Raw genomic sequence first — 27,651 nt, 5'->3', positions numbered from 1 at the left:
AGTCTGATGTGTTTTCATGAGATTGTTCTGGTGGTGAATGACAAGATTCAGTTGCGGCATTGTCATCAATCTGCTCTTGGATAGTTTCTTGTGTTTTCAGGAGGGAACGGCGGTTCCTCCTGAGAATCTGTCCTTCCTCAGTTCTAACAGTGTATGACCTTGGTCGTACTTCCTCAAGAACTGTAGCTTTCCTGTTCCATGCATCTGGATCCTCAATCCTGACAACATCATCCCTTGTCAATGGTTTTAGAGTTTTGGATGACTTGTCATAGTATGATTTCTGTTTCAGCTTTAACAGTTGAAGTCTCTGTCTCAGTTCCTTACTTTGCTGTTCTTTTGCACAGCAGGGTAGCGTGGTGCGCAACTTGCGACCCATTAGTAGTTCAGCAGGTGAAGAACCACAGTCTAAAGGTGAGGCTCGGTAGCTCAGCAGGGCGAGATAAGGATCAGACTTGCTTTCTGTCGCTTTCTTCAGTAGCTGCTTGAGAACTTGAACGCCTTTCTCTGCCTTACCATTTGACTGAGCATACAAAGGACTGGATGTGATGTGCTGAAAGTCATACTGTGCTGCAAACTGTTGCCACTCCTTACAGTTGAAGCACGGACCATTGTCGCTAACGGCAATCCTGGGAATTCCATGTCTGGCGAAGATGGATTTCACATGCATTATGACACTGCTTGCTGATGTGCTTGAGAGCAGCGCCATCTCAGGATAGTTAGAATAGTAGTCAATCACTATTAGATATTCTTTACCATTTAAATGAAAGAGGTCCATACCAACCTTTTGCCATAGTGCTGTTGGTAAGTTAGCTACTATCATTGGTTCCTTTGTTTGTTTGTTTTGGTGTTTCTGACATGTCTCACATTTGCCTATCATGTTCTCAATGTCCTTATTTATGCCAGGCCAATAAACAGTGTCTCTTGCTCTCTTTTTGCATTTTTCAATTCCGAGGTGTCCCTCCTGAATCCTTTTGAGCATGTCTTGATGTAGAGCCTGTGGAATGACTATTCTGTTCTGTTTTAGTAATAGTCCGCTTGCGACACTCAATTCTGACCTCATGTGAAAGTATTTTGGACAGGAACCTTTGGCCAATCATGATGAATGTTTTCTATTACTGTTTGTAACACTGTATCTTTTACTGTTTCTTCTGCTATTTGCTTTGATTTTGTGTCTGACACGGGCAGCGCAGCAGTGACCATACTCACATGAACATCCACGTCTTCTTCAGTAGAGCTCACATGACTCATTGTGGGTGCTCGGGATAGTGCATCTGCTAACACTATGTATTTGCCTGGTGTGTAGATCAGTTCAAAGTCATATCTTTGCAGCTTCATCATGAGTCGTTGAATCCTTGGAGACATCTCATTCAGATTTTTTTTTATGATGGCAACCAGTGGGCTGTGGTCTGTCTCAACTGTGAAGGTGGGAAGTCCATATATGTAGCCATGAAACTTTTCTAGTCCAACTACCAAGCCTAGACATTCCTTTTCAATCTGGGCGTATCGACACTCAGTATCAGTCATAGACCTGGAGGCATAGGCAACAGGCTTCCAATCTTCACCCTCTGCTTGTAGCAAGACCGCGCCTAGGCCATCTTTTGATGCATCCGTTGACACTTTGATTCTCTTTGTCGGGTCAAAGAAAGTGAGTACAGGTGTGGTTGTCAGCACTGTTTTAAGATTCATCCACTCTTGTTCATGTCTTTCTGTCCATGCGAACTCATTTGTTTTATGTAGCAGGCCTCGCAGACAGGTTGTCTTGGCTGACAAGTTAGGAATGAACTTTCCAATGAAGTTTATCATCCCCATGATGCGTAGTACTCCTTTTTTGTCAGTGGGTCGGGGCATGTTGAGTATGGCATTTACTTTTTCCATATCTGGCTCTATTCCTTTACCAGATAGATTATCTCCTAGGAAAGTGACTTCCTGGATGCCAAACTGACACTTGGCTTTGTTGAGCTTCAGTCCATTCCGGCGTATGCTCTGTAGCACTTTAGTCAGTCTCTCATTGTGTTCTTTCAGTGTGGAGCCCCAGATGATGATGTCATCAACATAGACATGAACTCCTTCCAGACCTTCAATTATGTGTTCCATCGCTCTATGAAAGATTTCAGATGCAGATATTATCCCGAAAGGCATTCTGAGGAAACAATACCTGCCAAATGGTGTGTTGAAGGTACAGTATTTGGTGCTCTCTTCATCCAGTTTTAGTTGCCAAAATCCTTGTGAGGCATTGAGCTTTGTAAAGTATCTGGCACCTGACATTTCACTGGTGATTTCTTCTCGCTTGGGAATCTGGTAGTGTTCATGTTTTATGTTTGCATTTAAGTCCTTTGGATCCATGCATATTCTTAGATCATTGTTCTTTTTCTTTACACATACCATGGAGTTAACCCAGTCTGTTGGCTCTTCGACTTTCCTGATGACTCCTAGTGTGGTCATTCTGTCCAGTTCATTCTTGAGCCGGTCACGCAGGGGTGCTGGAACTCTTCGTGGAGCATGTACCACTGGCTGAGCATCCTTCTTTAGCTGGATCTTGTAAGTGAATAGTAGAACTCCAAATCCTTTGAACACATCCTGGAAATTACTCACTACAGAATCCACTGAGTCATCTGGTCTGCTTATGGCACAGTTTATACGGTAGACTCTCTTGACCAGTTCTAAGTCCTCACAAGCTTTGTCACCCAGTAGTGAATCAAGTCCTTCAGCCACAACAGAAAACATGAGATGATGCACTTTGTCTTTGACTGTCACTTTAAGTCTGCATACACCTAAGCTATCTATTTTCTGTCCATTATAGCTCTTCAGTAGTACTGACTTTTTCTGTATTTTGGGCTTTTCTTTCATGTTTTTAATGTCACTCATACTGATTAAGTTTGCTTTTGCCCCAGTGTCTAGTTTCAGTGTAACTAATGCTCCATTTACCTGCAGTGGGATCATCCATTTGTCCTCTTTTACTGCATTGACGTTATGTTCAGCATTGTTTATTCCTGAGGGCTGCACATTTTCTGTATCCTTTTCTATATTGTCACATGACACCATTCCTACAAAAAATGTCTCACTTAAATCAGTGTCCTCAATCACATTAACTCGGACTTGTTGCCCTTTCTTTGTTTTTACTTTTGAAAAGCATTGTTTGGCAAAGTGATTCTTTCCATGACATTTTGTGCACATTTTTCCAAACGTTGGGCATTGTTTTAACTGGTGTTTGTAACCACAGCGTTTACAATTAAAAATTCCTTCCTCCGATTGCTTTTCATTTCTGTTCTGCCCATGTTGCTTCCCCTTGTAGAACACAGCACCGACAGCAGCACTCACTACAATCGCATCATTATTGATTTCACTGAAAGTCTTTGCGTGTTGTCGAACTAGCTCACTGGCTTGGCATATATTCACAGCATTTTCCAATGTTAGTTCAGTTTCTCTCAACAGACGTTCCCTGACTTTTTTATCATGAATACCAAACACAAACTGGTCACGAATCATGGATGCTTTCAGCTCAGAGAAATTACATGTCTGTGCTTTCAGTTTCAGATCGGTCACAAAGCTATCAAAAGTCTCATTTTGCCGCTGTGTCCTCAAACGGAACACGTATCTTTCATAGGTTTCATTCTTTTTGGGAGAACAATGTGTATCAAATTTCTTTAGCACATCGTCTAAATTTTCTCTGTTCTCCTCTGGATTAAATACAAATGTATTAAATACCTCTATCGCCTATGGGCCTGCAACCATGAGCAGCAACGCTATTTTACTTGCGTCTGGCTTCGTACCGAATCCGATGGCAGCAATGTAGAGTTCGAATTGTTGTTTGAAAGTCCGCCAATTGTAGTCGACATTTCCCATGAGATTCAAAAACTCCGGTGGCCTCAAATTCTCCATGTCGCTTTTCACAATTTTCAGCAGATCTTCACCAATCCTGGTACCATGTTATGTTCATTAATAACTAGACATTCTTATTATGAACTGCTAGCTCCTAGCTAGACATTTATTCAGTACACGTTCTCTAGGTACAGCATCTGTAGAGATTCAGCATGTGTACTTCTGTGTGCAGGCCGCCATCTTGACTACTGCCTTCTGGGTAGCCTAGTGCATCGTGGGTAGTGTAGTCTTAAACACATACAACTAAATATACAGCTCTATACAGCTCTACAGCTCCATCTAGTGTACCACTCCAGAATGACATGTTATTGATCATTACAAACCCCATTTACCCGCCTTTGCTCCGTCTCCCTCGATACCCTCACCCAACAAAAATCTATTGATCTCAGGCTTGAAAGCTGCAATTGACCCCCAGCACCCACAGCCTTTTGGGGGAGAGAGTTCCAGATTTCCACCACCCTTTGTGTGAAGAAGTGCTTCCTGACATCACCCCTGAACAGCCTGGCTCTAATTTTAAGGTTCTGCCCCCTTGTTCTGGACTCCCCACCCCCACCAGAGGAAATAGTTTCTCTGCGTCTGCCCTATTGAATCCTTTCAACATTTCCGGCCTTTTGCATTTTCTTTTCTTTTATCTCCACCCGCCGCTCGCTAATGTTACGTTTCACCCAAAATGCCTGACAATATAATGAATGGCCTGGAAATTGCGGTCGGAGGCTTGCCGCCCGCGTATGGCTCCGAACCGTAAGAAAACTCCGCACTTACCTGATGGCTCCGGAGCTTCGGACTGTTTGGGTCCTGGGTCTGCGGGCGTACGCCTGCGTAAAGTCCCGTGCATCCCAGGGCGCAGGCGGTTCGCGAGCGTCTCTGGGATCACGTGGGCCAGGCCAGCCAATGACAAAGGGGGATTCCATTTACGTACGGACTCCCCATCAGCATAATAGGAATCACCTAATAACTACAATATCACAGCACTGAAATAAAAATAAATAATCGCAGGTTCAAAATTAATTAAAAATACCCTTTAATTAAACATTTAAAACAAAAATTTAATGTTTTGAAAAATACATTTACACAGGTTTAAACGGGACAAAAATAGCCTAAACTAATTTTAAATGTAAGTGAATGTTTAATTCATTAAAAAAAATGTATTTTAACGTTTACTTTAACCCATACGCTGGTAAAAGAAGGCCGTACACCCGCTTTAACCAGGCGTAAGGGTTTGGTGGGTATTCGCTTGAATTTACAGCGGATGCGGACAATCTGTTTGCCAGATCGCAAATTCCAGGTTTTCGCGCATCGCAAGCGGAAATCCGGAACCTGCGGGGCCATTCGCAGCACTTACAACGGCATCACAGGCCCCGTAAATTCCGGGCCAATATAAAGGGAGTATTGGCCTGAGGGGTAATCGTTCCAGTGGCGTGCTCTCGGCAGATATCCTCACTCACTCACTGGGAACATATATTGGGAATTCAGGCGTGTCCTGCACACGATTCCCTGCCCCGCACCCCCTGCCCCCGCCCCCTGTCCCCCACCCCCTGCCCCGTCCCCCACCCCCTGCCCCCCACCCCCTGCCCCCCACACCCCTGCCCCCCGCACCCCTGCCCCCTGTCCCCCACCCCCCGCTCCCTGTCCCCCACCCCCCGCCCCCCACACCCCCACCCCCTAAGGGAGTCAAGGGTTATGGGGATCGGGCGGGAAAGTGGAGTTGAGGTCGAAGATCAGCCATGATCTTATTGAATGGCGGAGCAGGCTCGAGGAGTCCAATGACCTACTCCTGCTCCTACGTCTTATGTTCTTATGTTCTATTTGTAAATCATTCTGACTCAGGTTATAATTGCAACAACAATGATCTACGCTTTTTAAAAACCATAAAAGAATTATTTGTTGTCGGGGATGTGCGCGCTGCCGGTAAGCCTGCATTCATTGCCCATCCCTAGTTGCCCCTGAGGGCATTAAGAGTCAACCACGCAGACTGGGCCAGACGGAGTAAGGACGGCAGGTTCCCTTCCCTGAAGGACATTAGTGAACCGGTTGGGATTTTTACGACAATCCGGCAGGTTTCATGGTCACTTTACCTGGTGCCAGCCCACGAATTACCAACACTTATTGGGTTCAATTCGCCATGGTGGGATTTGAACTCGCAACCTCCGTATTGCTAGTCCAGATGCTGCTCAAATAGACTCTTAGTTGTGCGAGACTTGCGGCAGCAGCTCGGGTAGAAATGGGACTTTGCGGAAACTGGTCGTAATAAATCGCGGCAGGTTTACTGGCTGCACAAAGAGTACATCTGGAGTCAGCACTTCTAACACTGGTGTTAACGTGATGTAAAAGGTCGCTGGTCACTCGTATCGCGTTCAGCTTTCGTTTGTCTCGCAGTCTTTGTGTCCGTTGTGTGAGATGAGTGCTGATCTTCACCCTCGCCGTGCCATTTCACAGCCGTGTAAAACCTCTTTATCTGTTGATTTGGACAGAGTTTGAGCTTGAGTTGCCCAACGGATTGGAAGGTGCAGAATCCCCATTTCTACCAATCGAAGAGGAAGACAGTAAGTACCTCCAGCGGTTCCTCTAGGCCCTAAACTCTGGAATTCCTCCCTAAACCTCTCCACCTTTCCACCTCTCTCTCCTCCTTTAAGATGCTCCTTAACACCAACCTCTTTGACCAAGCTTTTGATCACCTGCCCTAATAAAATGAAAGACTTGTATTTCTATTGTGCCTGTCATGACCACCGGACGTCCCAAAGCACTTTACAGCCAATGAAGTACAGTCAGTGTAGTAATGTGGGAAACGCGGCAGTCAATTTACACACAGCAAGCTCCCACAAACAGCAATTTGATAATGACCAGATAATCTGTTTTAGCGAAGTTGATTGAGGGATAAATATTGGCCAGGACACCGTGGAGAACACCCCTGCCCCTCTGACAGTGCAGCACTCCCTCAGTACTGCCCCTCCGACAGTGCAGCACTCCCTCAGTACTGTCCCTCCCACAGTGCAGCACTCCCTCAGTACTGTCCCTCCGACTGTGCAGCACTCCCTCAGTACTGTCCCTCCCACAGTGCAGCACTCCCTCAGTATTGTCCCTCCGACAGTGCAGCACTCCCTCAGTACTGTCCCTCCCACAGTGCAGCACGCCCTCAGTACCGCCCCTCCGACAGTGCAGCATTCCCTCAGTACTGTCCCTCCCACAGTGCAGCACTCCCTCAGTACTGTCCCTCCCACAGTGCAGCATTCCCTCAGTACTGCCCCTCCGACTGTGCAGCACTCCCTCAGTACTGTCCCTCCCACAGTGCAGCACTCCCTCAGTACTGTCCCTCCGACAGTGCAGCACTCCCTCAGTACTGTCCCTCCCACAGTGCAGCACGCCCTCAGTACCGCCCCTCCGACAGTGCAGCATTCCCTCAGTACTGTCCCTCCCACAGTGCAGCACTCCCTCAGTACTGTCCCTCCCACAGTGCAGCATTCCCTCAGTACTGCCCCTCCGACAGTGCAGCACTCCCTCAGTACTGTCCCTCCCACAGTGCAGCACTCCCTCAGTACCACCCCTCCGACAGTGCAGCACTCTCTCAGTACTGTCCCTCCCACAGTGCAGCACTCCCTCAGTACCGCCCCTCCGACAGTGCAGCGCTCCCTCAGTACTGCCCCTCCGACAGTGCGGCGCTCCCTCAGTACCGCCCCTCCGACAGTGCGGCGCTCCCTCAGTACTGCCCCTCCGACAGTGCAGCACTCCCTCAGTACCGCCCCTGCGACAGTGCAGCGCTCCCTCAGTACTGCCCCTCCGACAGTGCGGCGCTCCCTCAGTACTGCCCCTCCGACAGTGCAGTGCACCCTCAGTACAGCCCCTCCGACAGTGCGGCGCTCCCTCAGTACTGCCCCTCCGACAGTGCAGTGCACCCTCAGTACTGATCCTCCGACAGTGCGGCACTCCCTCAGTGCTGCCCCTCCCACAGTGCAGCATTCCCTCAGTACTGCCCCTCCGACAGTGCAGCACTCCCTCAGTACTGTCCCTCCCACAGTGCAGCACTCCCTCAGTACCACCCCTCCGACAGTGCAGCGCTTTCTCAGTACTGTCCCTCCCACAGTGCAGCACTCCCTCAGTACCGCCCCTCCGACAGTGCAGCGCTCCCTCAGTACTGCCCCTCCAACAGTGCGGCGCTCCCTCAGTACCGCCCCTCCGACAGTGCGGCGCTCCCTCAGTACTGCCCCTCCGACAGTGCAGCACTCCCTCAGTACCGCCCCTGCGACAGTGCAGCGCTCCCTCAGTACTGCCCCTCCGACAGTGCGGCGCTCCCTCAGTACTGCCCCTCCGACAGTGCGGCGCTCCCTCAGTACTGCCCCTCCGACAGTGCGGCGCTCCCTCAGTGCTGCCCCTCTGACAGTGCGGCGCTCCCTCAGTACTGCCCCTCTGACACTGCGGCGCTCTGCGAGTGTCGGCCTAGATTTTGTGCTTAAGTCTCTGGAGTGGGGACTTTGTAGAATCGGTAGGTTGTTGTGTATTTTTACTGAACCTGTTTTACCTTTGACACAGGGGCCGGGTTTTCTTTTCTATGTGAGCCCCTGGGGCGAATGGAAAGTACAACTTCTAATAATCACCTGAAGCAGTCCAGCAACATCAGCCCCACCTTCTGGAAAGGTCATTTTTTTTCTATTTGCATTCCTGAAACATGCCTTCTCATTTGTTTATCAGGCATATCATTTAGACAGTGTGTGATTGGAGCACATCCTATCATAACTATTGGCCAGGACACCGGGGAGAACTCCCCTGCTCTTCTTCGAAATAATGCTGTGGGATCTTTTACTTCCACCTGAGAGAGCAGACGGGGTCTTGGTTTAACATCTCATCTGAAAGACGGCATCTCCGACAGTGCGGCACTCCCTCAGTACTGCCCCTCCGACAGTGCAGTGCTCCCTCAGTACTGCCCCTCCGACAGTGCGGCACTCCCTCAGTACTGCCCCTCCGACAGTGCGGCGCTCCCTCAGTACTGCCCCTCCGACAGTGCGGCGCTCCCTCAGTACTGCCCCTCCGACAGTGCAGCACTCCCTCAGTACCGCCCCTGCGACAGTGCAGCGCTCCCTCAGTACTGCCCCTCCGACAGTGCAGCACTCCCTCAGTACTGCCCCTCCGACAGTGCCGCGCTCCCTCAGTACTGCCCCTCCGACAGTGCAGCACTCCCTCAGTACTGCCCCTCCGACAGTGCCGCGCTCCCTCAGTACTGCCCCTCCGACAGTGCGGCGCTCCCTCAGTACTGCCCCTCCGACAGTGCGGCGCTCCCTCAGTATGGATTCTGTGCTCAGGTGTGGGGTTTGAACCACTGAGCTTCTGAAAGCCATTCATTTTATGGACCCTCAAACTAGGTGGGATATTAAAGGGTACGGGGAGCGAAGGGCAGAGTGGGATTAGACTGGGTGAGATATTAAAGGGTACGGGGAGTGAGGGGGAGAGTGGGATTAGACTGGGTGAGATATTAAAGGGTACGGGGAGTGAGGGGGAGAGTGGGATTAGACTGGGTGAGATATTAAAGGGTGTGGGGAGTGAGGGGGAGAGTGGGATTAGACTGGGTGAGATATTAAAGGGTGTGGGGAGTGAGGGGGAGAGTGGGATCAGACTGGGTGGGATATTAAAGGGTACGGGGAGTGAGGGGGAGAGTGGGATTAGACTGGGTGGGATATTAAAGGGTGTGGGGAGTGAGGGGGAGAGTGGGATTAGACTGGGTGAGATATTAAAGGGTACGGGGAGTGAGGGGGAGAGTGGGATTAGACTGGGTGAGATATTAAAGGGTACGGGGAGTGAGGGGGAGAGTGGGATTAGACTGGGTGAGATATTAAAGGGTGTGGGGAGTGAGGGGGAGAGTGGGATTAGACTGGGTGAGATATTAAAGGGTGTGGGGAGTGAGGGGGAGAGTGGGATCAGACTGGGTGGGATATTAAAGGGTACGGGGAGTGAGGGGGAGAGTGGGATTAGACTGGGTGGGATATTAAAGGGTGTGGGGAGTGAGGCGAGAGTGGGATTAGACTGGGTGGGATATTAAAGGGTACGGGGAGTGAGGGGAGAGTGGGATTAGACTGGGTGGGATATTAAAGGGTGTGGGGAGTGAGGGGGAGAGTGGGATTAGACTGGGTGGGATATTAAAAGGTGTGGGGAGTGAGGGGGAGAGTGGCATTAGACTGGGTGGAATATTAAAGGGTACAGGGAGTGAGGGGGAGAGTGGGATTAGACTGGGTGGGATATTAAAGGGTACGGGGAGTGAGGGGGAGAGTGGGATTAGACTGGGTGAAATATTAAAGGGTGTGGGGAGTGAGGGGGAGAGTGGGCTTAGACTGGGTGGGATATTAAAGGGTGCGGGGAGTGAGGGGGAGAGTGGGATTAGACTGCGTGAGATATTAAAGGGTGTGGGGAGTGAGGGGGAGAGTGGGATTAGACTGGGTGGGATATTAAAGGGTACGGGGAGTGAGGGGGAGAGTGGGATTAGACTGGGTGGGATATTAAAGGGTGCGGGGAGTGAGGGGGAGAGTGGGATTAGACTGGGTGGGATGTTAAAGGTGTGGTGAGTGAGGGGGAGAGTGGGATTAGACTGGGTGGGATATTAAAGGGTACGGGGAGTGAGGGGTGAGTGGGATTAGACTGGGTGAGATATTAAAGGGTGTGGGGAGTGAGGGGGAGAGTGGGATTCGACTGGGTGGGATATTAAAGGGTACGGGGAGTGAGGGGGAGAGTGGGATTAGACTGGGTGGGATATTAAAGGGTACGGGGAGTGAGGGGGAGAGTGGGATTAGACTGGGTGGGATATTAAATGGTGTGGGGGGTGAGGGGGGAGAGTGGGATTAGACTGGGTTGGATATTAAAGGGTGCGGGGAATGAGGGGGAGAGTGGGATTAGACTCGGTGGGATATTAAAGGGTACGGGGAGTGAGGGGGGAGTGGGATTAGACTGGGTGGGATATTAAAGGGTGCAGGGAGTGAGGGGGAGAGTGGGATTAGACTGGGTGGGATATTAAATGGTACAGGGAGTGAGGGGGAGAGTAGGATTAGACTGGGTGGGATATTAAAGGGTACGGGGAGTGAGGGGGGGAGTGGGATTTGACTGGGTGGGATATTAAAGGGTACGGGGAGTGAGGGGAGAGTGGGATTAGACTGGGTGGGATATTAAAGGGTGTGGGGCGTGAGGGGGAGAGTGGGATTAGACTGGGTGGGATATTAAAGGGTACGGGGAGTGAGGGGGAGAGTGGGATTAGACTGGGTGGGATATTAAAGGGTACGGGGAGCGAAGGGCAGAGTGGGATTAGACTGGGTGAGATATTAAAGGGTACGGGGAGTGAGGGGGAGAGTGGGATTAGACTGGGGTGGGATATGAAAGGGTGTGGGGAGTGAGGGGGAGAGTGGGATTAGACTGGGTGAGATATTAAAGGGTACGGGGAGTGAGGGGGAGAGTGGGATTAGACTGGGTGAGATATTAAAGGGTGTGGGGAGTGAGGGGGAGAGTGGGATTAGACTGGGTGGGATATGAAAGGGTGTGGGGAGTGAGGGGGAGAGTGGGATTAGACTGGGTGAGATATTAAAGGGTGTGGGGAGTGAGGGGGAGAGTGGGATCAGACTGGGTGGGATATTAAAGGGTACGGGGAGTGAGGGGAGAGTGGGATTAGACTGGGTGGGATATTAAAGGGTGTGGGGAGTGAGGGGGAGAGTGGGATTAGACTGGGTGGGATATTAAAAGGTGTGGGGGAGTGAGGGGGAGAGTGGCATTAGACTGGGTGGAATATTAAAGGGTACAGGGAGTGAGGGGGAGAGTGGGATTAGACTGGGTGGGATATTAAAGGGTACGGGGAGTGAGGGGGAGAGTGGGATTAGACTGGGTGAAATATTAAAGGGTGTGGGGAGTGAGGGGGAGAGTGGGCTTAGACTGGGTGGGATATTAAAGGGTGCGGGGAGTGAGGGGGAGAGTGGGATTAGACTGCGTGAGATATTAAAGGGTGTGGGGAGTGAGGGGGAGAGTGGGATTAGACTGGGTGGGATATTAAAGGGTACGGGGAGTGAGGGGGAGAGTGGGATTAGACTGGGTGGGATATTAAAGGGTGCGGGGAGTGAGGGGGAGAGTGGGATTAGACTGGGTGGGATGTTAAAGGGTGTGGTGAGTGAGGGGGAGAGTGGGATTAGACTGGGTGGGATATTAAAGGGTACGGGGAGTGAGGGGTGAGTGGGATTAGACTGGGTGAGATATTAAAGGGTGTGGGGAGTGAGGGGGGGAGTGAGATTAGACTGGGTGGGATATTAAAGGGTGTGGTGAGTGAGGGGGAGAGTGGGATTAGACTGGGTGGGATATTAAAGGGTACGGGGAGTGAGGGGTGAGTGGGATTAGACTGGGCGAGATATTAAAGGGTGTGGGGAGTGAGGGGGAGAGTGGGATTCGACTGGGTGGGATATTAAAGGGTACGGGGAGTGAGGGGGAGAGTGGGATTAGACTGGGTGGGATATTAAAGGGTACGGGGAGTGAGGGGGAGAGTGGGATTAGACTGGGTGGGATATTAAATGGTGTGGGGTGTGAGGGGGAGAGTGGGATTAGACTGGGTTGGATATTAAAAGGTGCGGGGAATGAGGGGGAGAGTGGGATTAGACTCGGTGGGATATTAAAGGGTACGGGGAGTGAGGGGGGAGTGGGATTAGACTGGGTGGGATATTAAAGGGTGCGGGGAGTGAGGGGGAGAGTGGGATTAGACTGGGTGGGATATTAAATGGTACAGGGAGTGAGGGGGAGAGTGGGATTAGACTGGGTGGGATATTAAAGGGTACGGGGAGTGAGGGGGGGAGTGGGATTAGACTGGGTGGGATATTAAAGGGTACGGGGAGTGAGGGGAGAGTGGGATTAGACTGGGTGGGATATTAAAGGGTGTGGGGCGTGAGGGGGAGAGTGGGATTAGACTGGGTGGGATATTAAAGGGTACGGGGAGTGAGGGGGAGAGTGGGATTAGACTGGGCGGGATATTAAAGGGTACGGGGAGTGAGGGGAGAGTGGGATTAGACTGGGTGGGATATTAAAGGGTACGGGAGTAAGGGGAGAGTGGGATTAGACTGGGTGGGATATTAAAGGGTGTGGGGAGTGAGGGGGAGAGTGGGATTAGACTGGGTGGGATATTAAAGGGTACGGGGAGTGAGGGGGAGAGTGGAATTAGACTGGGTGGGATATTAAAGGGTACGGGGAGTGACGGGGAGAGTGGGATTAGACTGGGTGGGATATTAAAGGGTACGGGGAGTGAGGGGGAGAGTGGGATTAGACTGGGTGAGATATTAAAGGGTGTGGGGAGTGAGGGGGAGTGGGATTAGAGTGGGTGGGATATTAAAGGGCACAGGGAGTGAGGGGGAGAGTGGGTTTAGACTGGGTGAGATATTAAAGGGTTTGGGGAGTGAGGGGGAGAGTGGGATTAGACTGGGTGGGATATTAAAGGGTACGGGGAGTGAGGGGGAGAGTGGGATTAGACTGGGTGAGATATTAAAGGGTGTGGGGAGTGAGGCGGAGAGTGGGATTAGACTGGGTGGGATATTAAAGGCTACGGGGAGCGAGGGGGAGAGTGGGATTAGACTGGGTGAGATATTAAAGGGTGCGGGGAGTGAGGGGGAGAGTGGGATTAGACTGGGTGGGATATTAAAGGGTGTGGGGAGTGAGGGGTTGAGTGGGATTAGACTGGGTTGCATATTAAAGGGTGTGGGGAGTGAGGGGGAGAGTGGGATTAGAATGGGTGGGATATTAAAGGGTGTGGGGAGTGAGGGGGAGAGTGGGATTAGACTGGGTGGGATATTAAAGGGTACGGGGAGTGAGGGGGAGAGTGGGATTAGACTGGGTGGGATATTAAAGGGTACGGGGAGTGAGGGGCAGAGTGGGAGTAGACTGGGTGGGATATTAAAGGGTACGGGGAGTGAGGGGGAGAGCGGGATTAGACTGGGTGGGATATTAAAGGGTACGGGGAGTGAGGGGGAGAGTGGGATTCGACTGGGTGGGATATTACAGGGTGTGGGGAGTGAGGGGGAGAGTGGGATTAGACTGGGTGAGATATTAAAGGGTACGGGGAGTGAGGGGGAGAGTGGATTAGACTGGGTGGGATATTAAAGGGTGTGGGGAGTGAGGGGGAGAGTGGGATTAGACTGGGTGGGATATTAAAGGGTACGGGGAGTGAGGGGGAGAGTGGGATTCGACTGGGTGGGATATTAAAGGGTACAGGGAGTGAGGGGGAGAGTGGGATTAGACTGGGTGAGATATTAAAGGGTGTGGGGAGTGAGGGGGTAGTGAGATTAGACTGGGTGGGATATGAAAGGGTGTGGGGAGTGAGGGTGAGAGTGGGATTAGACTGGGTGGGATATTAAAGGGTAAGGTGAGTGAGGGGGAGAGTGAGATGAGACTGGGTGAGATATTAAAGGGTGTGGGGAGTGAGGGGGAGAGTGGGATTAGACTGGGTGGGATATTAAAGGGTGCGGGGAGTGAGGGGGAGAGTGGGATTAGACTGGGTGGGATATTAAAGGGTACGGGGAGTGAGGGGTGAGTGGGATTAGACTGGGTGAGATATTAAAGGGTGTGGGGAGTGAGGGGGAGAGTAGGATTAGACTGGGTGGGATATTAAAGGGTGCGGGGAGTGAGGGGGAGAGTGGGATTAGACTGGGTGGGATATTAAAGGGTGTGGGGAGTGAGGGGGAGAGTGGGATTCGACTGGGTGGGATATTAAAGGGTACGGGGAGTGAGGGGTGAGTGGGATTAGACTGGGTGAGATATTAAAGGGTGTGGGGAGTGAGGGGGAGAGTAGGATTAGACTGGGTGGGATATTAAAGGGTGTGGGGAGTGAGGGGGAGAGTGGGATTAGACTGGGTGGGATATTAAAGGGTACGGGGAGTGAGGGGGAGAGTGGGATTCGACTGGGTGGGATATTAAAGGGTACGGGGAGTGAGGGGGAGAGTGGGATTAGACTGGGTGGGATATTAAAGGGTACGGGGAGTGAGGGGGAGAGTGGGATTAGACTGGGTGGGATATTAAAGGGTACGGGGAGTGAGGGGGAGAGTGGGATTAGACTGGGTGGGATATTAAAGGGTGTGGGGGGTGAGGGGGAGAGTGGGATTAGACTGGGTGGGATATTAAAGGGTACGGGGAGTGAGGGGGAGAGTGGGATTAGACTGGGTGGGATATTAAAGGGTGTGGGGAGTGAGGGGGAGAGTGGGATTAGACTGGGTGGGATATTAAAGGGTACGGGAGTGAGGGGGAGAGTGGGATTAGACTGGGTGAGATATTAAAGGGTGCAGGGAATGAGGGGGAGAGTGGGATTAGACTGGGTGGGATATTAAAGGCTGTGGGGCGTGAGGGGGAGAGTGGGATTAGACTGGGTGGGATATTAAAGGGTACGGGGAGTGAGGGGAGAGTGGGATTAGACTGGGTGGGATATTAAAGGGTGTGGGGAGTGAGGGGGGAGAGTGGGATTAGACTGGGTGAGATATTAAAGGGTACGGGGAGTGAGGGGGGAGAGTGGGATTAGACTGGGTGAGATATTAAAGGGTGTGGGGAGTGAGGGGGAGTGGGATTAGAGTGGGTGGGATATTAAAGGGTACAGGGAGTGAGGGGGAGAGTGGGATTAGACTGGGTGAGATATTAAAGGGTTTGGGGAGTGAGGGGGAGAGTGGGATTAGACTGGGTGGGATATTAAATGGTACGGAGAGTGAGGCGGAGAGTGGGATTAGACTGGGTGGGATATTAAAGGCTACGGGGAGCGAGGGGGAGAGTGGGATTAGACTGGGTGAGATATTAAAGGTGCGGGGAGTGAGGGGGAGAGTGGGATTAGACTGGGTGGGATATTAAAAGGTGTGGGGAGTGAGGGGTTGAGTGGGATTAGACTGGGTGGCATATTAAAGGGTACCGGGAGTGAGGGGTGAGTGGGATTAGACTGGGTGAGATATTAAAGGGTGTGGGGAGTGAGGGGGAGAGTGGGATTCGACTGGGTGGGATATTAAAGGGTACGGGGAGTGAGGGGGAGAGTGGGATTAGACTGGGTGGGATATTAAAGGGTACGGGGAGTGAGGGGGAGAGTGGGATTAGACTGGGTGGGATATTAAAGGGTGCGGGGAATGAGGGGGAGAGTGGGATTAGACTGGGTGGGATATAAAAGGGTGCGGGGAGTGAGGGGGAGTGGGATTAGACTGGGTGGGATATTAAAGGGTGTGGGGTGAGGGGGAGTGTGGGGTTAGACTGGGTGGGATATTAAAGGGTACGGGGAGTGAGGGGGAGAGTGGGATTAGACTGGGTGGGATATTAAAGGGTGTGGAGAGGGAGGGGGAGAGTGGGATTAGACTGGGTGGGATATTAAAGGGTGTGGGGAGTGAGGGGGGAGAGTGGGATTAGACTGGGTGGGATATTAAAGGGTGTGGGGAGTGAGGGGGAGTGAGATTAGAGTGGGTGGGATATTAAAGGGTACAGGGAGTGAGGGGGAGAGTGGGATTAGACTGGGTGAGATATTAAAGGGTTTGGGGAGTGAGGGGGAGAGTGGGATTAGACTGGGTGGGATATTAAAGGGTGCGGGGAGTGAGGGGGAGAGTGGGATTAGACTGGGTGGGATATTAAAGGGTGTGGTGAGTGAGGGGGAGAGTGGGATTAGACTGGGTGGGATATTAAAGGGTACGGGGAGTGAGGGGTGAGTGGGATTAGACTGGGTGAGATATTAAAGGGTGTGGGGAGTGAGGGGGAGAGTGGGATTCGACTGGGTGGGATATTAAAGGGTACGGGGAGTGAGGGGGAGAGTGGGATTAGACTGGGTGGGATATTAAAGGGTACGGGGAGTGAGGGGGAGAGTGGGATTAGACTGGGTGGGATATTAAAGGGTGTGGGGGGTGAGGGGGAGAGTGGGATTAGACTGGGTGGGATATTAAAGGGTACGGGGAGTGAGGGGGAGAGTGGGATTAGACTGGGTGGGATATTAAAGGCTGTGGGGCGTGAGGGGGAGAGTGGGATTAGACTGGGTGGGATATTAAAGGGTACGGGGAGTGAGGGGAGAGTGGGATTAGACTGGGTGGGATATTAAAGGGTGTGGGGAGTGAGGGGGAGAGTGGGATTAGACTGGGTGGGATATTAAAGGGTGTGGGGAGTGAGGGGGAGAGTGGGATTAGACTGGGTGAGATATTAAAGGGTACGGGGAGTGAGGGGGAGAGTGGGATTAGACTGGGTGAGATATTAAAGGGTGTGGGGAGTGAGGGGGAGTGGGATTAGAGTGGGTTGGATATTAAAGGGTACGGGGAGTGAGGGGGAGAGTGGGATTAGACTGGGTGAGATATTAAAGGGTTTGGGGAGTGAGGGGGAGAGTGGGATTAGACTGGGTGGGATATTAAATGGTACGGAGAGTGAGGCGGAGAGTGGGATTAGACTGGGTGGGATATTAAAGGCTACGGGGAGCGAGGGGGAGAGTGGGATTAGACTGGGTGACATTTTAAAGGGTGCGGGGAGTGAGGGGGAGAGTGGGATTAGACTGGGTGGGATATTAAAAGGTGTGGGGAGTGAGGGGGAGAGTGGGATTAGACTGGGTGGCATATTAAAGGGTACCGGGAGTGAGGGGTGAGTGGGATTAGACTGGGTGAGATATTAAAGGGTGTGGGGAGTGAGGGGGAGAGTGGGATTCGACTGGGTGGGATATTAAAGGGTACGGGGAGTGAGGGGGAGAGTGGGATTAGACTGGGTGGGATATTAAAGGGTACGGGGAGTGAGGGGGAGAGTGGGATTAGACTGGGTGGGATATTAAAGGGTGTGGAGGGTGAGGGGGAGAGTGGGATTAGAATGGGTGGGATATTAAAGGGTGCGGGGAATGAGGGGGAGAGTGGGATTAGACTGGGTGGGATATTAAAGGGTACGGGGAGTGAGGGGGAGAGTGGGATTAGACTGGGTGGGATATTAAAGGGTACGGGAGTAAGGGGAGAGTGGGATTAGACTGGGTGGGATATTAAAGGGTACGGGGAGTGAGGGGAGAGTGGGGTTAGACTGGGTGGGATATTAAAGGGTACGGGAGTAAGGGGAGAGTGGGATTAGACTGGGTGGGATATTAAAGGGTGTGGGGAGTGAGGGGGAGAGTGGGATTAGACTGGGTGGGATATTAAAGGGTGTGGGGAGTAAGGGGAGAGTGGGATTAGACTGGGTGGGATATTAAAGGGTACGGGGAGTGAGGGGAGAGTGGGATTAGACTGGGTGGGATATTAAAGGGTACGGGGAGTGAGGGGGAGAGTGGAATTAGACTGGGTGGGATATTAAAGCGTATGGGGAGTGAGGGGAGAGTGGGATTAGACTGGGTGGGATATTAAAGGGTGTGTGGAGTGAGGGGGAGAGTGGGATTAGACTGGGTGGGATATTAAAGGGTACGGGGAGTGAGGGGGAGAGTGGGATTAGACTGGGCGAGATATTAAAGGGTTTGGGGAGTGAGGGGGAGAGTGGGATTAGACTGGGTGGGATATTAAATGGTACGGAGAGTGAGGCGGAGAGTGGGATTAGACTGGGTGGGATATTAAAGGGTACGGGGAGCGAGGGGGAGAGTGGGATTAGACTGGGTGAGATATTAAAGGGTGCGGGGCGTGAGGGGGAGAGTGGGATTAGACTGGGTGGGATATTAAAGGGTACGGGGAGTGAGGGGTTGAGTGGGATTAGACTGGGTGGCATATTAAAGGGTGCGCGGAGTGAGGGGGAGGGTGGGATTAGACTGGGTGGGATAGTAAAGGGTGTGGGGAGTGAGGGGGAGAGTGGGATTAGACTGGGTGGGATATTAAAGGGTGTGGGGAGTGAGGGGGAGAGTGGGGTTAGACTGGGTGGGATATTAAAGGGTACGGGGAGTGAGGGGGAGAGTGGGATTAGACTGGGTGGGATATTAAAGGGTGTGGAGAGTGAGGGGGAGAGTGGGATTAGACTGGGTGGGATATTAAAGGGTGTGGAGAGTGAGGGGGAGAGTGGGATTAGACTGGGTGGGATATTAAAGGGTGTGGGGAGTGAGGGGGAGAGTGGGATTAGACTGGGTGGGATATTAAAGGGTGTGGGGAGTGAGGGGGTGTGGGATTAGAGTTGGTGGGATATTAAAGGGTACAGGGAGTGAGGGGGAGAGTGGGATTAGACTGGGTGAGATATTAAAGGGTTTGGGGAGTGAGGGGGAGAGTGGGATTAGACTGGGTGGGATATTAAATGGTACGGAGAGTGAGGCGGAGAGTGGGATTAGACTGGGTGGGATATTAAAGGGTACGGGGAGCGAGGGGGAGAGTGGGATCAGACTGGGTGAGATATTAAAGGGTGCGGGGAGTGAGGGGGAGAGTGGGATTAGACTGGGTGGGATATTAAAGGGTGTGGGGAGTGAGTGGTTGAGTGGGATTAGACTGGGTGGCATATTAAAGGGTGTGGGGAGTGAGGGGGAGGGTGGGATTAGACTGGGTGGGATAGTAAAGGGTGTGGGGAGTGAGGGGGAGAGTGGGATTAGACTGGGTGGGATATTAAAGGGTACGGGGAGTGAGGGGGAGAGTGGGATTAGACTGGGTGGGATATTAAAGGGTGTGGAGAGTGAGGGGGAGAGTGGGATTAGACTGGGTGGGATATTAAAGGGTGTGGGGAGTGAGGGGGAGGGTGGGGTTAGACTGGGTGGGATATTAAAGGGTATGAGGAGTGAGGGGGAGAATGGGATTAGACTGGGTGGGATATTAAAGGGTGTGGGGAGTGAGGGGGAGAGTGGGATTAGACTGGGTGATATTAAAGGGCGTGGGGAGTGAGGGGGAGAGCGGGATTAGACTGGGTGGGATATTAAAGGGTGTGGGGAGTGAGCGGGAGAGTGGGATTAGACTGGGTGGGATATTAAAGGGTATGAGGAGTGAGGGGGAGAGTGGGATTAGACTGGGTGGGATATTAAAGGGTACGGGGAGTGAGGGGGTGTGTGGGATTAGACTGGGTGGGATATTAAAGGGATCGGGGAGTGAGGGGGAGAGTGGGATTAGACTGGGTGGGATATTAAAGGGATCGGGGAGTGAGGGGGAGAGTGGGATTAGACTGGGTGGGATATTAAAGGGTATGGGGAGTGAGGGGGAGAGTGGGATTCGACTGGGTGGGATAGTAAAGGGTGTGGGGAGTGAGGGGGAGAGTGGGATTAGACTGGGTGAGATATTAAAGGGTGTGGGGAGTGAGGGGGAGAGTGGGATTAGACTGGGTGGGATATTAAAGGGTGTGGGGAGTGAGGGGGAGAGTGGGATTAGACTGGGTGGGATATTCAATGGTACGGAGAGTGAGGGGAAGACTGGGATTACACTGGGTGAGATATTAAAGGGTACGGGGAGTGAGGGGGAGAATGGGATTAGACTGGGTGGGATATTAAAGGGTACGGGGAGTGAGGGGGAGAATGGGATGAGACTGGGTGGGATATTAAAGAGTACGGGGCGTGAGGGGGAGAGTGGGATTAGACTGGGTGGGATATTCAATGGTACGGAGAGTGAGGGGAAGACTGGGATTAGACTGGGTGAGATATTAAAGGGTGTGGGGAGTGAGGGGGAGTGGGATTAGAGTGGGTGGGATATTAAGGGTACAGGGAGTGAGGGGGAGAGTGGGATTAGACTGGGTGAGATATTAAAGGGTACGGGGAGTGAGGGGGAGGGTGGGATTAGACTGGGTGGGATATTAAAGGGTACGGGGAGCGAGGGGGAGAGTGGGATTAGACTGGGTGAGATATTAAAGGGTGCGGGGAGTGAGGGGGAGAGTGGGATTAGACTGGGTGGGATATTAAAGGGTGTGGGGAGTGATGGGTTGAGTGGGATTAGACTGGGTGGCATATTAGAAGGTGTGGGGAGTGAGGGGGAGGGTGGGATTAGACTGGGTGGGATAGTAAAGGGTGTGGGGAGTGAGGGGGAGAGTGGGATTAGACTGGGTGGGATATTAAAGGGTACGGGGAGTGAGGGGGATAGTGCGATTAGACTGGGTGGGATATTAAAGGGTGTGGGGTGTGAGGGGGAGAGTGGGATTAGACTGGGTGGGATATTAAAGGGTACGGGGAGTGAGGGGAGAGTGGGATTAGACTGGGTGGGATATTAAAGCGTACGGGGAGTGAGGGGGAGAGTGGGATTAGACTGGGTGGGATATTAAAGGGTGTGTGGAGTGAGGGGGAGAGTGGGATTAGACTGGGTGAGATATTAAAGGGTGTGGGGAGTGAGGGGGAGTGGGATTAGAGTGGGTGGGATATTAAAGGGTACAGGGAGTGAGGGGGAGAGTGGGATTTGACTGGGTGGGATATTAAAGGGTTTGGGGAGTGAGGGGGAGAGTGGGGTTAGACTGGGTGGGATATTAAAGGGTTTGGGGAGTGAGGGGGAGAGTGGGGTTAGACTGGGTGGGATATTAAATGGTACGGAGAGTGAGGCGGAGAGTGGGATTAGACTGGGTGGGATATTAAAGGGTGTGGGGAGTGAGGGGGAGTGGGATTAGAGTGGGTGGGATATTAAAGGGTACAGGGAGTGAGGGGGAGAGTGGGATTTGACTGGGTGGGATATTAAAGGGTTTGGGGAGTGAGGGGGAGAGTGGGATTAGGCTGGGTGGGATATTAAAGGGTTTGGGGAGTGAGGGGGAGAGTGGGGTTAGACTGGGTGGGATATTAAATGGTACGGAGAGTGAGGCGGAGAGTGGGATTAGACTGGGTGGGATATTAAAGGGTACGGGGAGCGAGGGGGAGAGTGGGATTAGACTGGGTGAGATATTAAAGGGTGCGGGGCGTGAGGGGGAGAGTGGGATTAGACTGGGTGGGATATTAAAGGGTGTGGGGAGTGAGGGGTTGAGTGGGATTAGACTGGGTGGCATATTAAAGGGTGTGCGGAGTGAGGGGGAGGGTGGGATTAGACTGGGTGGGATAGTAAAGGGTGTGGGGAGTGAGGGGGAGAGTGGGATTAGACTGGGTGGGATATTAAAGGGTGTGGGGAGTGAGGGGGAGAGTGGGGTTAGACTGGGTGGGATATTAAAGGGTACGGGGAGTGAGGGGGAGAGTGGGATTAGACTGGGTGGGATATTAAAGGGTGCGGGGAGTGAGGGGGAGAGTGGGATTAGACTGGGTGGGATATTAAAGGGTGTGGGGAGTGAGTGGTTGAGTGGGATTAGACTGGGTGGCATATTAAAGGGTGTGGGGAGTGAGGGGGAGGGTGGGATTAGACTGGGTGGGATAGTAAAGGGTGTGGGGAGTGAGGGGGAGAGTGGGATTAGACTGGGTGGGATATTAAAGGGTGTGGGGAGTGAGGGGGAGAGTGGGATTAGACTGGGTGGGATATTAAAGGGTACGGGGAGTGAGGGGGAGAGTGGGATTAGACTGGGTGGGATATTAAAGGGTGTGGAGAGTGAGGGGGAGAGTGCGATTAGACTGGGTGGGATATTAAAGGGTGTGGGGAGTGAGGGGGAGAGTGGGATTAGACTGGGTGGGATATTAAAGGGTATGAGGAGTGAGGGGGAGAATGGGATTAGACTGGGTGGGATATTAAAGGGTGTGGGGAGTGAGGGGGAGAGTGGGATTAGACTGGGTGAGATATTAAAGGGCGTGGGGAGTGAGGGGGAGAGCGGGATTAGACTGGGTGGGATATTAAAGGGTGTGGGGAGTGAGCGGGAGAGTGGGATTAGACTGGGTGGGATATTAAAGGGTATGAGGAGTGAGGGGGAGAGTGGGATTAGACTTGGTGGGATATTAAAGGGTACGGGGAGTGAGGGGGAGAGTGGGATTAGACTGGGTGAGATATTAAAGGGCGTGGGGAGTGAGGGGGAGAGCGGGATTAGACTGGGTGGGATATTAAAGGGTGTGGGGAGTGAGCGGGAGAGTGGGATTAGACTGGGTGGGATATTAAAGGGTATGAGGAGTGAGGGGGAGAGTGGGATTAGACTGGGTGGGATATTAAAGGGTACGGGGAGTGAGGGGGAGAGTGGGATTAGTCTGGGTGAGATGTTAAAGGGTACGGGGAGTGAGGGGGAGAGTGGGATTAGACTGGGTGGGATATTAAAGGGATCGGGGAGTGAGGGGGAGAGTGGGATTAGACTGGGTGGGATATTAAAGGGTATGGGGAGTGAGGGGGGGAGTGGGATTAGACTGGGTGGGATAGTAAAGGGTGTGGGGAGTGAGGGGGAGAGTGGGATTAGACTGGGTGAGATATTAAAGGGTGTGGGGAGTGAGGGGGAGAGTGGGATTAGACTGGGTGGGATATTAAAGGGTGTGGGGAGTGAGGGGGAGAGTGGGATTAGACTGGGTGGGATATTAAATGGTACGGAGAGTGAGGGGAAGACTGGGATTAGACTGCGTGAGATATTAAAGGGTACGGGGAGTGAGGGGGAGAATGGGATTAGACTGGGTGGGATATTAAAGGGTACGGGGAGTGAGGGGGAGAATGGGATTAGACTGGGTGTGATATTAAAGGGTTTGGGGAGTGAGGCGGAGAGTGGGATTTGACTGGGTGGGATATTAAAGGGTACGGGGAGCGAGGGGGAGAGTGGGATTAGACTGGGTGAGATATTAAAGGGTGCGGGGAGTGAGGGGGAGAGTGGGATTAGACTGGGTGGGATATTAAAGGGTTTGGGGAGTGAGGCGGAGAGTGGGATTTGACTGGGTGGGATATTAAAGGGTACGGGGAGCGAGGGGGAGAGTGGGATTAGACTGGGTGAGATATTAAAGGGTGCGGGGAGTGAGGGGGAGAGTGGGATTAGACTGGGTGGGATATTAAAGGGTGTGGGGAGTGAGGGGTTGAGTGGGATTAGACTGGGTGGCACATTAGAGGGTGTGGGGAGTGAGGGGGAGGGTGGGATTAGACTGGGTGGGATAGTAAAGGGTGTGGGGAGTGAGGGGGAGAGTGGGATTAGACTGGGTGGGATATTAAAGGGTGTGGGGAGTGAGGGGGAGAGTGGGATTAGATTGGGTGGGATATTAAAGGGTACGGGGAGTGAGGGGGAGAGTGGGATTAGACTGGGTGGGATATTAAACGGTGTGGAGAGTGAGGGGGAGAGTGGGATTAGACTGGGTGGGATATTAAATGGTGTGGGAAGTGAGGGGGAGAGTGGGATTAGACTGGGTGGGATATTAAAGGGTATGAGGAGTGAGGGGGAGAATGGGATTAGACTGGGTGGGATATTAAAGGGTATGAGGAGTGAGGGGGAGAATGGGATTAGACTGGGTGGGATATTAAACGGTGTGGGGAGTGAGGGGGAGAGTGGGATTAGACTGGGTGGGATATTAAAGGGTGTGGGGAGTGAGCGGGAGAGTGGGATTAGACTGGGTGGGATATTAAAGGGTATGAGGAGTGAGGGGGAGAGTGGGATTAGACTGGGTGGGATATTAAAGGGTACGGGGAGTGAGGGGGAGAGTGGGATTAGACTGGGTGAGATGTTAAAAGGTCCGGGGAGTGAGGGGGAGAGTGGGATTAGACTGGGTGGGATATTAAAGGGATCGGGGAGTGAGGGGGAGAGTGGGATTAGACTGGGTGGGATATTAAAGGGTATGGGGAGTGAGGGGGAGAGTGGGATTAGACTGTGTGGGACATTAAAGGGTATGGGGAGTGAGGGGAGAGTGGGATTAGACTGGGTGGGATATTAAAGGGTGTGGGGAGTGATGGGGAGAGTGGGATTAGACTGGGTGAGATATTAAAGGGTGTGGGGAGTGAGGGGGAGAGTGGGATGAGACTGGGTGGGATATTAAAGGGTGTGGGGAGTGAGGGGGAGAGTGGGATTAGACTGGGTGGGATATTAAAAGGTACGGGGAGTGAGGGGGAGAGTGGGATTAGACTGGGTGAGATATTAAATGGTACGGAGAGTGAGGGGGAGACTGGGATTAGACTGGGTGAGATATTAAAGGGTACGGGGAGTGAGGGGGAGAATGGGATTAGACTGGGTGGGATATTAAAGGGTGTGGGGAGTGAGGGGGAGAGTGGGATTAGACTGGGTGGGATATTAAAGGGTACGGGGAGTGAGGGGGAGAATGGGATTAGACTGGGTGGGATATCAAAGGGTGTGGGGAGTGAGGGGGAGAGTGGGATTAGACTGGGTGAGATAATAAAGGGTACGGGGAGTGAGGGGGAGAGTGGGATTAGACTGGGTGGGATATTAAAGGGTGTGGGGAGTGAGGGGGAGAGTGGGGGTTAGAAGTGAAAAGTTCTCGGAATTCGATTACCAATTATCGAAATGTAAGTCCAGTGTAATGAACCTTGGCGATATTATTTTCGGTGCAAGTGTCCAAACTAATGGAACAAAACCTATTTTGTTCTTGGTTTGGTAGAGTCATCGTTCAGAAATATGTCAGAACTGGGAAGAAGGAACAGAGCAATAGCAAGGACACAGTGGAGTGACGACAGTGACGTCTTGAAAACTGCAAGAAGCAAGTGCAATAAATGCCCCGACACAGGTGAGAATCGAAACCATCAACGGGGGGGAAAGTGCCTCTTCCCTGGTGTTCACTGCCCTCAGAGCACTGTCAATGCGACACACTGTTACACTCTGCTTAGCCCCACCTCTAGAACATTACAAGACAGGCTTCGAGGAACTGAACTTTACAGCCCGACAGTGTGAACTGAGCTGAAGCCAGCGTTAGGTCTTCAAGCCATAGCTCTTCCTGTGCTCCACCTGTGACGGACTGACAATGACCTCAGTGTTAACCCAAGACCACATCATCACCAAGAAATGCGGTTGGATCATCGCTAAGAATGACTGTAATTAAACAAGTAACAAAACTCTGTTTGCCAAGTTTTATTACAATTGTTTAGTGTTTTGCAATGATGTTTGGAAAGAGAGAGAAAGAAAGAAAGAAAGAAATTTGCATTTATACAGTGCCTTTCCCGGCCTCAGGACATCCCAAAGCTCTTTACAGAGAATGAAGCAGTTTTTGAAGTGTAATCACTGTTGTAATGTAGAAAATGCGGCAGCCAATGAGATAAATGATCAAATACAAAAGCAAAATACTGTGGATGTAGAAAATGCTGGAAACACTCAGCAGGTGAGGCAGTCTCTGTGCTGAGAGAAACAGAGTTAACGTTTCAGGTCGATGACCTTTCGTCAGATAAATGGCCAGATCATCTGTTTTTAGCTGTTTATTGAGGCTGACCCACATTGGCTCCCGGTTAAGCAGCACCTTAATTTCAAAATTCTCATCCTTGTTTTCAAATCCCTCCATGGCCTCGCCCCCTCCCTATCTCTGTAACCTCCTCCAGCCCCACAACCCCCCCCGAGATATCTGCGCTCCTCTAATTCTGCCCTCTTGAGCATCCCTGATTATAATCGCTCCATGATTGGTGGCTGTGCCTTCTGTTGCCTGGGCCCTAAGCTCTGGAATTCCCTGCCTAAACCTCTCCGCCTCGCTACCTCTCTTTCCTCCTTTAAGATGCTCCTTAAAACCGACCTCTTTGACCAAGCTTTTGGTCACTTGCCCTAATTTATCCTTATGTGGCTCGGAGTCAAATTTTTTGTCTTACAGTACTCCTGTGAAGCGCCTTGGAACGTTTTACTACGTTAAAGGTGCTATATAAGTACAATTTGTTGTTGTTGTTGTAAGTATTGGCCCAGGACACTGGGGAGAACTCTCCTGCTCTACTTCGAATAGTGCCATGGGATCTTTTACGCCCACCTGAGAGAGCAGACGGGACCTCAGTTTAACATCGCACCCAAAAGACGGCACCTCTGACAGTGCAGCGCTCCCTCAGCACTGCACTGGGAGTGTCAGCCTGAATTATGTGCTTGAGTCTCTGGAGTGGGGCTTGACCGTCTGACTCAGGCGAGAGTGCTGTCCACTGAGAAAATAAAAATTTTCCTTCACTTTTTTTCCTTGAAGACTGTCAGCTGCCCCTAATCTTCTTTAGCTGGAATATCTCCAAGTTTGCAGACGACACAAAGCTGGGTGGGCGCGTGTGCTGTGAGGAGGATGCTGAGAAACTCCAGGGTGATTTGGACAGGTTGGGTGATTGGGCAGAAGCATGGCAGATGCAATATAACGTGGATAAATGTGAGGTTATCCACTTTGGTGTCAAAAACAGGAAGGCAGATTATTATCTGAATGGCAATAGATTGGGAGAAGGGGAAGTGCAAAGAGACCTGGGTGTCCTTGTGCACCAGTCGCTGAAGGTAAGCATGCAGGTGCAGCAGGCGGTTAAGAAGGCAAATGGTATGTTGGCCTTCGTAGCGAGAGGATTCGAGTACAGGAACAAGGATGTCTTGCTGCAGTTGTACAGGGCCTTGGTGAGACCACATCTTGAGTATTGTGTGCAGTTTTGGTCGCCTTATCTGAGGAAGGATGTTCTTGCCATGGAAGGAGTTCAGCGAAGATTCACCAGGCTGATACCTGGGATGGCAGGAATGACGTATGAGGAGAGATTGGGTCGATTGGGCTTATACTCGCTGGAGTTTAGAAGAATGAGGGGGGATCGCATTGAAACTTACAAAATTCTGACAGGACTAGACAGACTAAATGCAGGAAGGATGTTCCTGATGGTCGGGGAGTCCAGAACCAGGGGTCACAGTCTAAGGATAAGGGGTAAGCCATTTAGGACAGAAATGAGGAGGAATTTCTTCACCGAGAGTGGTGAATCTGTGGAATTCTCTACCACAGAAGGCAGTGGAGGCCAATTCATTAAATATATTCAAGAAGGAGTTGGATATATTTCTTAAGGCTAAAGGAATCAAGGGATATGGGGAGAAAGCAGGGACAGGGTACTGAATTTGGATGATGAGCCATGATCGCATTGAATGGTGGAGCAGGCTTGAGGGGCCGAATGGCCTACTCCTGCTCCTATCTTCTATGTCTCTATGTTTCTAATAAGGGGA

At 51.8% G+C, this 27,651-nt stretch overlaps 1 protein-coding gene across 2 annotated transcripts in view; it reads left to right on the top strand.

The window, feature by feature from the left end:
• LOC147106450 (ETS homologous factor-like) overlaps positions 1 to 27,651 on the top strand; it is a 55,086-nt gene that overhangs the window by 22,519 nt on the left and 4,916 nt on the right. Inside the window, exons 3-5 of one of the 2 annotated variants that reach the window (XM_086009637.1) lie at positions 6,351 to 6,418; positions 8,397 to 8,508; positions 25,118 to 25,243. In XM_086009637.1, the coding sequence (XP_085865763.1) occupies positions 6,351 to 6,418; positions 8,397 to 8,508; positions 25,118 to 25,243 (306 nt within the window). Of the gene's footprint in view, positions 1 to 6,350; positions 6,423 to 8,396; positions 8,509 to 25,117; positions 25,244 to 27,651 lie in introns of both variants that reach the window. The other variant, XM_086009636.1, reaches the window with a different exon arrangement.

This window comes from Somniosus microcephalus, chromosome 16 (assembly GCF_052327205.1).
Source record: "Somniosus microcephalus isolate GS21.2 chromosome 16, FLI_Smic_1.0, whole genome shotgun sequence".
NCBI classification, from domain to species: Eukaryota; Metazoa; Chordata; class Chondrichthyes; order Squaliformes; family Somniosidae; genus Somniosus; species Somniosus microcephalus.
The sequence above is the reverse complement of the archived record's forward strand: the minus strand, read 5'-3'. Positions and strand labels throughout refer to the sequence as shown.